Source organism: Erigeron canadensis, chromosome 2 (assembly GCF_010389155.1).
Source record: "Erigeron canadensis isolate Cc75 chromosome 2, C_canadensis_v1, whole genome shotgun sequence".
In the NCBI taxonomy this organism is placed as follows: domain Eukaryota; kingdom Viridiplantae; phylum Streptophyta; class Magnoliopsida; order Asterales; family Asteraceae; genus Erigeron; species Erigeron canadensis.
The window spans coordinates 10,248,024-10,265,830 of NC_057762.1; the positions used below are offsets into that span (position 1 = coordinate 10,248,024).

General features: G+C 34.1%; 1 protein-coding gene and 1 long non-coding RNA gene across 2 annotated transcripts; one reads left to right on the top strand and one right to left on the bottom strand.

Annotated features, from left to right (window-relative positions):
• Positions 1 to 1,583: 1,583 nt before the first annotated feature.
• On the top strand, positions 1,584 to 5,243 carry LOC122589217 (nuclear intron maturase 1, mitochondrial). Its single transcript, XM_043761468.1, has 3 exons — positions 1,584 to 4,131; positions 4,803 to 4,874; positions 5,013 to 5,243. Exon 1 carries the CDS (start codon positions 1,695 to 1,697, stop codon positions 3,708 to 3,710), a length of 2,016 nt encoding a protein of 671 aa, XP_043617403.1. The 5' UTR covers positions 1,584 to 1,694; the 3' UTR covers positions 3,711 to 4,131; positions 4,803 to 4,874; positions 5,013 to 5,243.
• A 579-nt stretch (positions 5,244 to 5,822) lies between these two features.
• Positions 5,823 to 8,251, bottom strand: LOC122590229. Its single transcript, XR_006322424.1, has 3 exons — positions 7,288 to 8,251; positions 7,074 to 7,202; positions 5,823 to 6,009 (listed from the first exon to the last, which is right to left on the bottom strand). It is a non-coding gene; the product is annotated as an uncharacterized LOC122590229 (long non-coding RNA).
• Positions 8,252 to 17,807: the final 9,556 nt, after the last annotated feature.

Here is a 17,807-nt window from a genome sequence, read left to right on the forward strand (position 1 = left end):
GGGTGATGCACTAAAACTTTATTAGCTATCTTTTATGTGGCTCTCCAGAATCTTGTATTTTGATTAATTGAGAATAATGATGCGAATGCAATTGAAGATAGTTTTGTCTTGGACAAGATGTGCTATATTGGTCTTGGGGGTTTGGATCTTGAAAGGGATGTCATACACATGGCCTGCCATGGGACGCTTTGAGAAGTTCATGAACATGAAGTGAACCGAGATATTGAATTAGACACTCCATCTCTTCGTTTTAGCCTTCAAAAGGAGGTGTGCTTAACCATACTGGCCGGCCAACTATGTCATGTGAAACAGTAAATACTAATCAAACATCACACAAGTCTCATCCAAAAGATACGTTTCGGCATATTTAACTATTATTATGAACAGTAACTTGAGTGATGATGGATTACATGCAATTAAACAAATTACACTTGGTTATAGGGATCATAATTTAAGGAATATCTTGCAACTTCACTCTGAGTCTCTTGTTCATAATGAAAGTGGGGGTGTGACACTTAGATTGGGTTCGTGCAACTAAAGAATGAATAACTTGACTCTGCCTCCTTGGCACTTCCAAGAGGGTAATGGTTCATAATAGATTTTACGTGGTTGAAGGTGCACCAAAACTGAATTGATCTTACCAACGAGCCCCAAGAACCTAGAAACGACATTGATAAGGAACAACTTGAGGAGCTAAGTGACTTCCTCTCTACCATAGGCCCTTTAATTGGGATAGCCGGATATACCCTTGGAGCTTCATTGATGGCCCTTCTAAACATTTTATCCTAAATAAGTCAATGTCATTAGAAACACACCATTGAAAACAGCCTTGGTATCACCTTGACAATCTCATTCCTGAAAAAGTCAACTTTCCCTTTTGTGTGTGCTTCTTCAAAGGCTCTCAACTAAACATAACTTGGGCACAAGATATGTTGATCCCACGCCATATTATGTTTGGTTTGTGACAATGATCTTATAACCGAATTATCATCTATTTAATTATGGCAAATAGTTAAATGTCTTTGGAACCTTGTCTTAAATTGGTACGATTTTTTGCACCAACTCTCACTTGCCTGTCGAATTTATATTGTGCCCAAATTTACATTGATGTCCAAAAGTTCTTCAATACTCAAAGTCATCCATGTGGGTGGGTAAAATAATAGTTAAGTACTTAATCATTTATTTAAATTTCATGTTTTTTATTTTTACTTAATAAACAAAAATAACTGTCAATTACTTATATTTTTTACTTCATACATACAAACATTGTTAATTCATTCAGTCACTTAATACACTCAACACTTAGTAAGTAAAAAAAATTCAGGTCCTAAGTTTTGTTTTTCAAATCAATAGATGATATGGATTTTTTATTGAAGGATTTAGACTAAGGATCAAGCTATCTAACACGGTTCAATAGAAACAATGTATATTAGAACTTCTATCATTCACAAGTTTTTCACACACATTAGGTTGAATAAGGAAAAAGAGGTATCTAACAGTTAGAGTAATGATCAACCTAACAAAGTTACGTTTTCTTGCGTACACATACACCCATCATGAGATTGTATTGAGGGAATCAATTTGAAAGAATGAATGACTTGTTTAAGTTTTTTGTTTTTTTTTTTTATTTTGGAAAGGCAAAGACTTGTTGAGTTATTAGCCAAAAACCCAACTTCCTAAACCGCCCAAATCAAATGTTACTAGGAATTGGGACCAAGATCAAACACTTTTCTTCCTTGATCCGCACTTTGTCCACCCACAACCACCATAAACCGCCGCCAGCACCACCACAAGACCCACATGCTCTTCTAAAACAAGACCCATTTGAAATCCTTTCTGATTTATGGGTCAAAACCTTTTCAACCCGAACCCATTTCTCAAACCTAACCGGCTTTCTTTCCAAACTTGACTTATGGGTCTTAGCCTATCAACGCACCTGTGCCCATTTCACTGGTTCTTTTCCTGCCAAACAATCCATTCAAACCCATGTCTTAAATGACCTTTTATCCCTCAAAAACGCTGTCGTTTTGGGTCAGTTTCAGTGGAATGTTAAAACCCTTAAACCCTATGTGAAAAACCCTAATGAAAAAAATGAGCTTTCGGGTCGAAAGATTCGAGCTTTTTCGAGTTCTGATGAAACCCCATTTCAAGATTCTGTGGTTCAAGAATTGTTGTTGATGATTCTTGAACCGGTTTTTGAACCGAGGTTTTCGTGTAAGTCACATGGGTTTCGGCCTAAACGGAATGCGCATACGGTTGTCAGGACTATTAGGAGTAACTTTGCTGGGTATGTTTGGTTTTTGAAAGGCGATTTGACCCGAGTTTTTGATGGGTTAGATGTTGATTTGATGATTAAGTTTGTTGAAAAAGGGGTCAAGGATGAGAAAGTATTGTGTTTGATTAAATCGGGACTAAAAGGAGTATCGAAATCGGGACATGGTTTGAATGAAAAGGTGTTTAGAAGAAAGAAAAAGAAAAAGGGTTTGAAGAGTAAGAAAGTTCTTGATAAAAATGAGGCGAAACCGGATCCTTATTGGTTAAGGATATTTTATGATTTTGCACCTTTGGAAGCTGCTAAGGTACCTAATTATGGTTATTGTGGAATTTTAAGTCCTTTATTTTCTAATATATGTCTTAATGAATTAGACCATATGATGGAAGAGAAAATCCTTGAATTTTCTCGTACGTTAGATGATAATTTGGTCATGAATGACGTTAATGGTATGAGTACTCCTTCGTGGCCTGAGTTTGTTCGTGGGGGTGGGAAGGATAAAACTAAAAAAATGGATTATATTCGGTATGGTGGTCATTTTTTAATTGGAGTTAGAGGGTCAAGAAAGGATGTAGTTGAGATTAGGAATTTGATTAAAGAGTTTTGCTTAGACAAATACGGAATTGATTTAGACGACTCAAAGATGGAGATTGAACATGTAAGTAGAGGGATTCAATTTTTGGATCATGTAATTTCTCAAAGAGTAATTTATCCGACTATTCGTTTTGCATCAAATGGTGGTCATATTGTAACTCAAAAGAGTGTTGGGATTTTGCTTTCTATTACTGCAAGTTTACAACAATGCATACGACAGTTTCGAAAGCTTAAGCTTGTTAGAGGTGATAAAGACCCTGACCCGTTACCATGTACACCTATGCTTTATTGTGGTCAAGCACAAACAAACGCACAAATGAATAAGTTTTTAGAAACAATGGCTGATTGGTATCAGTATGCAGATAATAGAAAGAAAATTGTTGGTTTCTGTGCATATGTGATTCGAAGCTCTGTGGCTAAATTATATGCTGCAAGGTATAAAATGAAATCACGGGCAAAGGTTTTCAAGAAGGCATCGCGTGATCTCAGCCGTCCACTTAGGCAGAGTATGGACAATAGGACTCCAGAATATGCAGATCTGCTAAGATTAGGACTTGCTGATGCCATTGAAGGAGTTAGATTTTCTCATATGTCTATGATTCCATCTTGTGATTATAGCCCATTTCCACGGAACTGGATCCCTGATCATGAGCGGGTGTTGCTTGATTATATCAAATTGCAGGATTTGAGGTTCTTTAGCGAGTTACAGAGATCGGTGAAAGATCGAAGGCTATGTTTGCCTCAAGATATGCTTGGTGTGATTGTGTGGGACTACAAAACTCTTGGGGCACGAAAGCTGGGGTTTCACAGAGGGACAAGAGTTTCTTCTGAATCTGGGTCTTAAGTTTGGTATGCTGGAAATAGAGAGAGTAGTGAATATTTGGATAGAAATTGAGAGAACCTAATATTTTTTGTTCTCGTGATTTTGTAGTATTGAAGCAAAATTCTGGGTATACTGTTTGCTAGAACTTTACTTCTATAGTTCTATGTATGAGAAAGCTTTGGAGATAAAGAATCTGGGAGGTTTCATATTAAGTTATTAATGATATGAAACTACCCTTGACAAAGATTAAATTATTTAGGGGAAGATCGTAACAAATATTGTATAGTTGTAAAACTGACAGAACTTTTAAACCTCTCTTTTCAACTTGAAAACATGTAAAATCATTGTTTTCGAGAATAAAGCATGAAGGATAGGCGGGGATGGTTCATGGTTGACTAAATATGAGTTCGAAAGTTACAAGCATAAATTATCCCTATATAAGGTATGATCTTATGAAGCATCTCTTTTTTTTTTTAATATAAACTTGTCAGTATTCACAAATAACGATATTAAGCTGTTAGTTTCGTATTCTTTATAATTCATGGTTAAACAGTCTTATTATTTACATTCAACACAACACGTGTGATCATGCTTATGCGAGTTGAGTTATTTATACCTATAAACTTCATTTTGGATATAATTGTGTATACTTTTTCAAAATTTTGAAATACCCTTTTAATTAAATGATAAAAAAACGATTACTTTTACTGATATACTTGATTTTCAACTAGTTGTGAACATGTTTTTGACCTGGCTTTGGAGATGACAAAAGTACTTCCACAGAAGTTAGGCAAAAAGTGTTATTGATGAGGCTGTGACATTTGCGTATGGCGTTGGTGACCAATCTGTAAAACCATCCCTCTAGAAAAACAATGGAACTTGACAAGACCTTGTAGGAAAACCATGTCTTTCTTTCTTACAATGTTGTGGACTATAATAAAGTACAACATATATTGTAGGCGCTTTTTCTCAACATCTATTAAGTTCAATTTCTAGATCAATAACTGCCATGTTTTATCATTTTATATGCCGTAATTAATCTATAATAATTACTTCTACTGTTCATCTCAGTGGTGTAAAAGTGTAACATGCTAAAAGTTTTTCATGTTGCAGAAATATGGTGAAACTGAAGCACATTAGAGTCTGGCGATGTTGCTACAGGGACATATTAGCCTAAGCTACCTGGTACATGGTGATAAGTGAACTTTATTTGAGTAGTTAGTCTGAGTAAATGAAAATATCCCATATTGATTACGTTATATAAAAGCGTTTTTTTAATGCTTTGTACATACAGAATAACCATATTGTACGTGTTTGTTTCAGTAAATTGGTGACTTTGACATGCCGGGAGGATTCTAATAGCCAAAAGCCTCATAAACTAAAGATAGGGGGCTCCCAGGTTCAAATTCAAAACTTGTGAAAAGAAAGTTATATCTATTTGAATTTGTGAATTGGTAGTAAGGAATACCTATTCCGTCTCTTCATTCTACTAAGTATAGATTGTATAGTATGATTATGCTTGGGGCTATACATACCTGGAAAATTTTTTTATCATGACAACACTATATTAAATCACCTTTCTGCTTGGTATGGTTACACTGATACTTCTAATAACTAAAGTAAATAGATACAATACATGCACAACCCAACATTGGTAAACATCACAGTGATTCTACTATGTTGGTCATAACGGTTAGAATGGAGTGGTAACCACTGCATTCTTCCTAGCATGCCTGTTGTAATGACCTGCCAAAATGATCCCATCTTTACATCGAGCAATGATGGAAGAGTGTATCATAACCATTAATCCAACTGGAGTTGAAGAATATATAGAATTTATCACAAGAACTAGCCTATTACCTGTGCGTTGTGGCGGGATTGTTATAAAGGAGTCATTCAGTGTCTCGGTATGTATGTTTTTTGTTGTGTAAATTTACAAACAAAAGACACGATAAAAGCAAATTGTCATAACACCAACATAATATTAAAGTTTATTGGACTTAAACAATACATACGATAGTCTTTATTTAAAACTCCTAACATTTTATAGTTGAGTATAACCAAACATCATACAAAAGGATATGATGTAAGACATTACTTATAGTAGATATTACAAAAGAATATGATGTAACACATTACTTATAGTAGATATTATCCATAACATCTTTCAAAGTACTCAAAGTAAGAATGTCTTTAATAGTATTATTGAGTTCCTTCATATGTTGTTCAACCACTCTGATTTGCTCATTCATTTCTTCCATAAGTTCTTGAAACATCCCTTCACGCCTTCTTTTAAGATCATTCACGTCGATAGTCTTAGCTGTAACAATATACACATACACTGATGATAATGTATGATACACTCAAAGAATAACATTAGGCTCCTAAACTACCACGTTCTAAAATATCAAGGGAATGTAATTGAAATTAAAATACAATAGCAAAAACACACTTCTAACTCTAAAGGTCCATATGAAAGAGTTCGAACTAAAAATTTCACTGAGATTACTCACGTACGCCTTTTTCATTGATACCCATGATCTTGACTTGCCCTTATTTGTTGTTTTTTGTTTTTCTCGTGGCCTGTGTGTACAAGATACTCACATACAGAAAAGGGTGTAAAAAAAAAAAGAAAAGAAAATTTCAACATATAAACATTTCTAATACTTACATTTTAGTTATTTTTCATCGCTACTACTTACAGATTAGTTATCTTCATCGCCACTATTATCAAGTTCATTGCGGTCTCTTTTGACATATTTCATTGCTAACTCATTCTAATGCATTAGTGTAAGATATGACCTGAATATAGCGCTTTGCCACATGTATGGTTATAAATTGAAAAAAATATATCTAATTACCCGTCTTTTTGTCTCTAAGAACCACTACACTCGGAATTCCATGTCGTTATAAAGAAGATCGGGCTAAAAAATAGGTGTAAAAATCTTCATCCTAAAGGAAACATAAATGAATTGTTGCAGCAGTGATAATTTTATGATCAACTGTTATATACATATCTTAGTCAAACAATAGGCTTTGAAATTCCTATGTTTGATTGGCTGATTTATACCTTAAGTGATAGTCAACCAAGAACGAAGAAAGAGTTGCCATGATGACATTTGGCAATGAACGAACCCAAAAGGGATCTACTAGATCCTTTTCTGATATCTAAGCTTTAAGCTTTGAGCTTTGCTGCTCCATCTTGGATACAACATTGAAATATAACCTAAACTGATGAGCCTTATGATAATAGCGTATAATGAATGTGTCTACACAAAAATCATCTAAAATGTGCTGCTAAACGCTACATAGATACTTCAAACAATTCATAGACAATTCCAGAGCTTTATAATAACGATAACGAATAATAGAAAAAGCAAGTACCTCTTCATTTCGAAGTTCATGGAAGACAAAATATTAGCAGTATCATAGCCACCTGACTTAGCGATAATTCCAAGATAACATTATCAATCATAGCAACATAATATTATCATGTTTCAACTATCTCAAGATCTGCGAAAAGCGGCATCATAATCAAACCATAAATTAAAACAAAATCGAAAGAAATTCTACTGATTATCCAATATCATATAATCACCTTCCATAGCAATTAGAGATTTACATCCGAAATCATGACTCTCTCACATATCCATATATAAGCGCTAAAAAGTAAACAATAAAATCAAACAACAATGAGATCAGTTATTATTAAATCGCAACAAAATGGAGCAAAACTGTAAGTGTAATCTAGAGGGGTGAATAGATTATACCAATTATTTAACTTCTTTTTGAAATGTTAAGATTAAAAACAATGTTTGAGACTTAATTTGTGCAAGACAAGTACTTTGTAACTAATACCATACACAAACATATAAATGTAAAAGTATAAGGAAAGAAATACTTCACTACACAAGAACACAACGATGTATAGTGGTTGGGGCGAATGTTAACGAATTCGCCTTAATCTACTCCTCGATTCACTAATCGAGATTTGTAGCACTATGAACTCCAAATCCGGTGGAGAGTCCGATTATACAACTTGACACTTCAAGATATCAACAACTCATAGTCACTAGGATGAAACCCAATTCTTGACACTTCAAGAATCACCCAACTCTAACCACTAGAGTTTGTTTACACCCAATAATCACACTCACTAGTATGATTGCACAATTACAAATTGTAGGCTCTCACTATTTCACTAAATAGTTTCCTCACTACAAATTTGCTCTCTTGCTAAGAATAGATTTGAACAATGAATAATAATATGATAAGTATGTGTATTCAGTAGTTGTGATGCCAGAGGTGAGTTCCCAAAACAACCCAAGTGTTGTTTATAAAGAGAAACTTCAAAATAGATCCGTTTGGTAATATGGACTCTGCAGAGGCCGTGCGCAGGTGAACCATCCGTGCCAAATTTCGAACTTCACAAAAGCCATGAATCACTCCATAGATATCTTCACAATATAAGGGAATAATCCCATCTTCATGTTTTCTTAAAAGTGAGACTTAGAAAGGGTAGATGATGCTTGCCAAATATGAAGGGTTTTGGGAGAATGGGAAGTCACAAGGGGGTATATGGAAATGAAAAGATAAGATCCCCACTCAAACTTAAATATGCATTTTAAAGTTATTCACACCCAAAATGTTGACTAATTTTGACTTTTGAGAAATATTGACCAACTTTGACTTTTGTACTTAGAAAAATCTTGGCCTCAAAAATTGCCGGAAAATCAAAGTGTTAGAAAATGGAATTTTTTGATTTGGATCATCATTATATGATGGTATAAGACTTCCATGAAAGTTACAAGTCGATTTGAAAAAGAACGAAGCGGGAAAAAATCGGATGTGTCGAGACCAGTGGCGCACGGCTCTTGCACAGGGCAAAAGCCGAGCTATGCTTCAGTGAGGCCGTGCTAGCTTCAGAGAGGTCGTGCTCCTGTGCTACACCAAGATGTCCTTTATTGACATTTTTGGTCCGGAAATAGCGTATGAATGCTTAAGTTTGTATTTTTGACATTTTTAAACAAGTGTGTACGTTGTTGTCATATATCAAAACAAGCGGAGACGTTAATTATAATTAATGTGCCTAAAATGCACTAACAAAAACAATAAATGGAAATCGAAAGATTACCAGGAATAAAAGTAGATCAGAGAAACATGAAGATGATTGGAAGCCAATATCGGTTGCCTTTCTGGTTGGTGCGGTGGTGGCTGGCGTCAGATGGCGGCGTTCGGAGGCATGGAGGAAACGGAACAGTAAGAGCGAGAGAGAGTGTGTGTGTTAGAGAGAGAGAGAGAAGAGGCAGCGCGAGAGGCAGTGGGTGGGGGTGGGTTAGGTTTGAGTTTGACGTGTTTTAATATGTGGTATTTTAGATATTTCCCCTTGAGTAACTTTCCACGGGGTTCTATCTTTTTTAAGGAGTATAGATAATCAATAATGTGTGACACTTGAAAAGATCACTGATTATTTCCAACATGAAAGTCTACCTAGGAACCTTTTGAGCACTCTTATTGAACTTCCATTTCTCTCCCTCTTGTGTTTTTTTTACAGCAAAAACCTATGGCTATCCAAAAGATACTCATGATTCAACTTATTCTTATTTTATACAAAGAGAAAGAAAAAAAAAAAGAGATGAGGCTGTTGGAATAATAATGATTCGTATTTAATAATATAATGAAAAATATGATAGAAAACATACCCGTTGATCCTGAGGAACCTGTAAGATGATTAAGCATACTTGCTAGTTGTGTCGGGTTCCCAAAACGATATGATTGATTAATGATGGGATTAGAAGAGAAAACACACGCACAAGAAAGGTGGAAGATTAGGTTAAAATGGTTGCAAATGGCTCTCTATTTATAGAGAGAGCATTTACAACTTTAGCCCCTGGTGTTTAGTATGTGCAATATAAGTCCCTGTAGTTCCAATCATCTAATGGGAAATCCTATAGTATGTCTTTAAGAGTAAATACGCCCATCGTATATTTACTAAACATAGGGATTTCAGTTATCGTCAATTATCATATCACGAATAATAAATGATCAGCGATGGTCACATTTAACGTGGTTCCAACATTCTCCCATTTGACCAAGCGATCATTTATCTATGAGTATTCAATAAGTCCGGCCGGGATACTACTCATTTTGTTTTAAAATGAAATCATAGTCAATAAGTACAGTGTAGAGAAGAACATCAACTCAGGACCCCTACTAGTTAAACTATGACTCAAATTTAAAATTAATAAGCAATGATCAATTGACTAAGACAAATTTTGTTATAATAATGTCTATAGACCGTTATGAGTACTTAAAGTGTAATTAATAGACAAACAAAATCTGAATATGGAGGAAAATTTTTATTAAGATAATAATAATGACCGATAAGTACAACATGCTATTATAATAGTCATTTAGTAAGCCTTATCTTCGACACGTGTTTTACGAATGTTTTAGGAGGAAGACCTTTGGTCATTGGATCTACTAGCATATTATGTGTACTTATGTACTCAATACAAAAAACATTTTCCTCAATCCGTTCGCGTACAAACAGAAACTTTGTATCGAGATACACCTCAGCGCTAATTGAACTGTTACTATTCAGGAAAGTTATGGTAGCTGAGTTATCACGGTAAAGCTTCAATGGTCTAGTAATAAAGTTGACGATTTTCGAGTCCACTTACTAGGTTCTTTAACAACATCCCATGACATGATATTATAGATGACAATGCATTCCACCATCATGATGGATATTGTAGTCAGTTTCTGTTTGTGACTCCGCCAAGAGTTAGGTCTGCCAGCTAATCATAAAATATTTAGAAGTAGATTTCTTACCGGAATCAGAACATCCTACTACTTCTAAGTTGTCACCTCTTCTACAAGTTAATGTATAGTCTTTGGTCCTTTGCAGATATCGTAGAACCTTTTTTAGCCGCTTTCCAATATGCTAATTCGGGATTAAATAGTTAACTTCCAAGCATACTGACAAAATAAGCGATATCTAGACGAATACAAACCTGAGCGTATATAATGTTCTTAACTACTTATAAGCAAGGTATCATCCTCATTTGTTCCTTTTAATCTCAATGTTTGAACTTCGGAAACAATTACATACGTCTTCTTTTACTACTAGATCTATATAGTGGGTGTGTAGTGCTGCATGTTATGGCGTTCTAAGATGTGTTCAATATAAGCCTTTTGAGAAAGACTCCGAACATCATTACGCCTATCTCGATGTATTTTGATACCTATGACATAAGAGGTATCACCGAGATCTTTCATGTCGACAGTATGTGAAAGTATACACTTCAACTCATGCAATATATCCAAGTTGTTACTTGCAAGTAGAATATCATCTACATACAATACAAGGATTATAAGTTTACTCCCACTGATCTTGAAATAGGTGCATTGATCCACTTGATTCTTTAGGAAGTCTTGTCCTTTTATGACTTCATCAAATTTAAGGTACCATTGTCATGATGCTTGCTTTAACCCATATATGGACTTATTCAACTTGTAGACCATGTGCTATTTACCTTCTGGAATGAATCCTTCAGGTTGCCGCATGTATACGTCTTAATGCAAGTTTTGATTCAGGAAAGTAGTCTTGACATCCATCTGATGTAACCCAAAATCATAATGAGCTACAAATGCCATGACGATCCTTAAGGAATCTTTATGAGAGAAAAGAGAAAAGGTCTCTTCATAATCGATTCCTTCATTTTGATTAAAGCCTTTCACAACCAGTTTTTGCCTTATAGCGTTTGACGTTTCCATTCAGGTCTAATTTGGTTTTGGAGATCATTTACAACCTACAAGTTTGGATGCTTCAGGAAATTCAATCAACTCCCAAACGTCATTATGCTACATGGAATTAAGCCCTTAAATCATGGCTTTATTCCACTAAGTGGCCTAATCGCTATTAATGGCTTCTCAATAGAGGTAGGATCAGTAAGTTTTCCAATGTTCTCAACTTCAGTGAAATAAGTTATGAAATCATCAAAGTTTGTGGCCCTGCATAACCTGGATGATCTCCTGAGTTGATTTTCAGGTTAAGGAAAATGCTTCAGTATTAATAATATCGTAATTAGGAGAATTTTGATTAGGCGATAGTGGATCAGTGATACTAGGAGCAACGTTGGGTACAAGAGGAATTATTGGAGGAGTAATTATAACCGACGAGTGGTTCCCCCCGCTTCTTGTACTTCTTGAAAATATTAAGTTATGATTTGTCGTGCTCCCACTAATCTCTTAGTTCTCGAGAAACATGACATGTTGTGCGTCAATAATGCTAATAGTGTGGAAAGGACAATAAAACTGATAACCGATAAAGAAACATATACGAGTTTTAGGATACAGTTTTTTTAAGTTAGGGTTATAGACTTATGCTTTGGCAGGACAACCTCATACTTTCATATATTTTAGACTCAGTTTCCTACTTGTCCAGATTACGGACAGATTTTGATGAAACCTATTGAGTATATGAACGGTTGTTTTTAAGGCCTCGGTCCAAAGGAAAGTAGGTAAGTTAGTGTTGGCAAGCATACTTCACACTATGTCCATTAAGGTTCTATTTCTCCTTTTAGCAACACAATTTTGTTGAGGAGAACCAGACATGGTGTATTGGATAATTATGCCATGTTCCTTTCAAAAGTTATGGAAAAGACCAGGAGCTTGACCAATATTAGTATGTCTACCATAATACTTACGTCCTAAATCTGATCTCACAACTTTTATTTTACGATCATATTGATTTTGAAGCAAAGTTTTAAAGATCAGTAAAAGTTTGTAAGGATTAAGATCATTTATAGGTGCATATAACGAGAATAAGTGTCAATGAATATAATAAATGATGTATGTCCTGTGATGGATGCAGGATATGAACCACTAAAATGAATTATTTCCAACAAGTTGGAAGTTCTTGTGGCTCCTTTAGCCATTTTGCTTTTAAGGCATTGAATATATGTTTCAAAATCACGAAAGTCAAGAGAAGGTATAGTTTCATCCTTTACGAGCAGTATCATGCACACTCGTGAAATGTAGCCAATACATTTATGCCACAACATGGAGGAATTCTCTAGTTGCTTTGATGATTTTGTCTTTGTTTTAGTTATGTCATCAATATTAGGAGACAACAAAGACTGTGAGAAATTATGACCCATAGTCACCTCACCATGTATTTATTGGAACATCAATAGTAAGGAATCAAATATTACATTAAGTAAGTTACCATTCTTAGCTAGCCATCTTTTGATATTAGGGCAATCTTTCTGACTGTGCCATTTGACACAACAAAATTTACAGTTAGGATTGCTCATCAAGAACTTAGAGCTAGAGGCAACTGCACCATGATAAGCCTTTGAACTTTATTTGCAGTCTTATTACTTTTATTACCCTTCCTCTTATTGGAATTAGCAGTGATAGTTAGGTGAACAACTTCATGGTTGGCCCAACTTCATGCAACCCTTTTCTCGCACACACACATTGAAATTAGTTCACTCATCGACGATTTGTCCCTCATAGGGTTATAGTTAATTTTGAAGGTGTCGAAACGAGTAAGCAATGAGGTCATTATAAAGTGCACAAGAAAACTGTCAGAGACTTCCATTTTTAAGACTCTTAAGCTTATGAGTCATGTCAGTCATATACTGCTATTTCCTTTTAGACGTTTACTTGAAGTGATAGCTTCTCGGATACTAAGATTAATGGAGTTCTTGACCATCGTTAGTGACAAACTATTCACCCTATCCCACTTTTAAAAAATTCGCTTTTTGAGCTGCAAAAGAGTTTGTAGTAATAGCAGTGGGTTCATTATGCGAATGGCATAGTCAAGGTCTAGAATCTACAAAGTTAGAGATAATTAATCTTTGCATGAAGCAAAGTTTGCACCGGTAAGTGACTTAATGCCTAAGTTAGGTACTATAGTGGAGATAAGGAGGATATAAATTAATGATACAATTGATAGAAGATTATTATAGTAATGCCTATAATAAGTTATAATAAGTAGGCCTAATAGTAATGTTCTTATAGTGACATAATTAGCTATCTAAGGCAGACTAAGTAATGTCTCTTTATAGTAATGGAACTAAAGTATTGCCTAAAATAAGTAGGCCTAATAGTAATGTTCCTTAGAGTAATGAGACTATGACCATTATTATAGTAATAAAGCTAGTGATAGATAAGCCTACTGTAATCACCAAAACAATAAGCTAAAATAAGGCTGTACTTATATATTATATCACCTTTGGGCAGAAATAACTAATATCTAAGTATAAATGAGTATTAAGGTCATGCAACACAATGCTTATCTTTTGACCTTTGGTTACAAAATTAAGAATCGTGTACATTCTGCATGCAAATAGTCCTTTTGGCACACAAAGTATATTAAATCACCTTTGGGCAGAATTAATATACTTGGTGTTCATTATGCAAAAGGAAAAATAAGCTCAACACGAGAATTACATTTGACCTTTGGGCACAAATGATAAGACCATGTACATTAGTGCGAAGCCCCTAAGTTACGGGGTCCGGGGTAACGCCCTTGAAAGCGGGGTCCAAGGGGCGGCAACCCATGGAGACTAAATCAAATTTCATTATTGAATTATTTATTTATTTATTTTACTTTCCCTTTATGTGTTATGGCAAAAATGTCATAGAAATAAATTATTTTTCAAAATTTGAGTGACAAATTTTGCCATAAAACTTTTAGGTGATATTGTATTCGACAATTAAGGAGAAATCAACAAGTAATGATCGATTTTGATAAGTTAAAGTCAAACTAAACAAGATTAGGTTTAACTTGACTTTGAAACATTAAGGTTGAACTCGATAAGATGTTAGGGTTGAATTCGACAATAGTTTAGGTCGAACTCAACTTAGAAAAATTAGGTTGAACTCAACCTTTAGGTTGAAATCGACATATAATGAAGAAAAATGTCATGGTTTATATGACATTTATATGTAATATTCACATAAGTGGTCGAGTAATTTAGCTCAACATCGAGTAATTTAGTTCAACGTGTTTTACATAACGACATTATATGTAATAAAGTAATGTCGAATTTAATAAAGACTAATTCAAATTCAACTTGAAATAACGTCATATTCAATCAAGACTAAATCAAAATCTTAAGATAAGGTCCAATTCAATAATGAAATAAGGTCGAATTCAATAAAGACTAAATCAAAAAATGACTTGAAATAAGGTCGAATTCAATAAAGGCTAAATCAAAATCGACTTAAAATAACGTCGAATTCAATAAAGACTAAATCAAAAAACGACTTGAAATAAGGTCGAATTCAATAAAGACTAAATCAAAATCGACTTAAACTAACGTCGAATTCAATAAAGACTAAATCAAAAACAACTTATTTCATCGAATTCAATAAAGTCTAAATCAAAATCTTAATATAAGGTCTTATACAATAATGCAATAAGGTTGAATTCAATAAAGACTAAATCAAAAAACGACTTAAAAATAAGGTCGAATTCAATAAAGACTAAATCAAAAAACAACTTATTTCGTCGAATTCAATAAAGTCTAAATCAAAATCAACAATTAAAATAAGATTAAGTTCTAAACCCGATTGAGGTCGACATAAAGTAAGGTCAGCAAAGAGTAATAAGATCACATATAGTTTGTAATAAATTTGTTGAGTATGAAATATGCCATCCGTTTGTTTTTGATTTTAAGTCTATAATAAGAGACTAAATAATAATAATATAGTTTCTTTATGTTTGTGTTGTGAGAATGGGAACATAAGAACCAAAATTGTAAGGTTCTCGTATATTCAGCCGACATACATATATCTGATTATTACTTTGTTTTTCCTTCTTTTGTTTTAGTTTTTTAAGGTGGCACAGATCTGATCCATTAATGTACAAAAATAAGGTACATATTGTTTTGGTTCGTGAGATCAGCCGCAAAAAAAAAAAAAAAAAAAAAATCATATATCATGCGTTCGATAATTATGTTCCAAATAGTTTACGAACAAAACAAAAGATACAACAACGAATCAAAATAGATCAAATGAATCAATGGTTCATGATACCACATGTTGGAATAATTATGATTCGTATTGTAAACATAATGAAAACATGATAATAATAATGTATACCTGACGATCCAGAGGACCTTGTGAGAGCAAAAATGATTGCCATTGATGTTGGGTTCCCAAAACGAGATGATTGATTAAAGATGGGATGAGAAGAGAAAACACACACACAAGAAAGGTGGAAAATTAGGTTAAAATGGTTGCAAATGGCTCTTTATTTATAAAGAGAGCATTTACAACTTTAGCCCCTGGTGTTTAGTATGTGTAATATAAGTCCCCGTAGTTCCAATCATCTAATGGGAAACCCTGTAGTATGTCTTTAAGAGTAAATACGTCCATCGTATATTTACTAGACATAGGGATTTCAGTTATCGTTATTTATCATATCATGAATAATAAATGATCAATGATGGTCACATTTAACGTAGTTCCAATAGAGGCAACAATTAATCAAATTTTACTGTGTAAAGTCATTGAGTGTGACAGTGTAAACTAGTTTATGATCTGTTTAGCTACCATCTAATAGTTAGAGGGTTCAAAGTTTAACATTGGTAGAATAAGTCGGTTAGTCTATTGGATATATACACAAGATACAGATCAAGAAGCAGTTATGTTGATGATGAAATAATCTCCTCTCCTCTGATTCTTCCAAATTCTCTGTAATCCCATTTCTATCGTATCATTGAGATTGAGAAAAAGAAACAAAAACAATAGAGCTATTTCTACAAGATTGCAAAAATCTAAAAGATTAAAAAGAAAAAAAATCCACAAATAAACGATGCTAAATTACGATCTCAAAAGTACTGTAACCTTGACGCTCAATGTACAGGACATTCAAATCAAACATCAAATTTATACAGAACTTTGCCCTAAGCTTACATGCCCTATTATAATGCTGCCCATGAGCTTCAGCTAATTGATTATGAAGAGAACTCCAAACCTAATCACACAACACAATGAATATTTAGGATTAATGGAGAAGATATGCTAATGTAGATATAGAATCTTAGATGGTTATATGTGGGAATGCCAATGACAATGCTGAAACATTTGATATGAAAATGGGTTGAATTGACATCTTGGGTAATGGTCAAATCGAGGCATGATTATATTTGGGTCATAATGGGTTGGATTGACCTGCCAATATTTCTTTGTCCATTTTTTTGAATTTATATACAATCAATGACTTAGATACACTTATTAAAACTTAGAAAACAATCATTTCTATTTAAATAAAGATCTGCACAACTTCGACCAATTTAACCCGTCTGGATCATTTGACCTGCTAGCAAGCTATGTTTTTTTACTTTATCCATTTGACCCGTCATCAGTAGATAAAAGCCCGAATTGATCGATTTTAAAACAAATGACAAATAGCTAACTTGGCTGCCTCTTGGGCCGCAGTCTCAGGTTTCTGAGTATAAAACTCTTTTTGGATACTAACCACACCAAAAGTTCCTTTACATGGAAAAACATCTTCTAAATACTCGTATGAAGCCCCAAAATTTCAAATGCTTTCTAATTGGGCTGACATTATCAAATTTGCGCCCTTCTGTTCTTTGGAAAAAATTAAAGCTAGAATGACCTAGTTGCCAGCTTTAATCATTAAAAAGAAATTACTGATGCTATTGACTCTTATCCATAGGATTCCCTCTCTTGGTCTAAGGGCATTTGAGATATCAGTAGTCAAATATTATGAAAACACTATGTATACAAGCAACAATATTTCTTTAAATCACATGTATATGTAGTGTCCAAATCGGGTAGTTGCTACATATGATAACGGGCATTTAGCATTCTGATTCAGTATTATACTATAACAAGGACTATATATGTAAAAAAATCTAATTATTCTAAATGCTCAAACAACTGGTATCTGATTATTTCAGCTTCAAACAACAAAAGCACATCCAAATGAAACAGTATCTCTTACACCCTTTTTATACAACAAAAACAAATTCCACATGCGTATTAAAGAGAAGACAAACCTATTAGATTCTCTATCCATTCCATATAAGCAGTCAAACTTAACCTTTTCCGATATTTTCATTATTCAAACCC

Coding starts and splice junctions, on each gene's coding strand:
- LOC122589217 (XM_043761468.1), top strand. CDS start 1,695: ATGTTACTAGGAATTGGGACCAAGATCAAACACTTTTCTTCCTTGATC.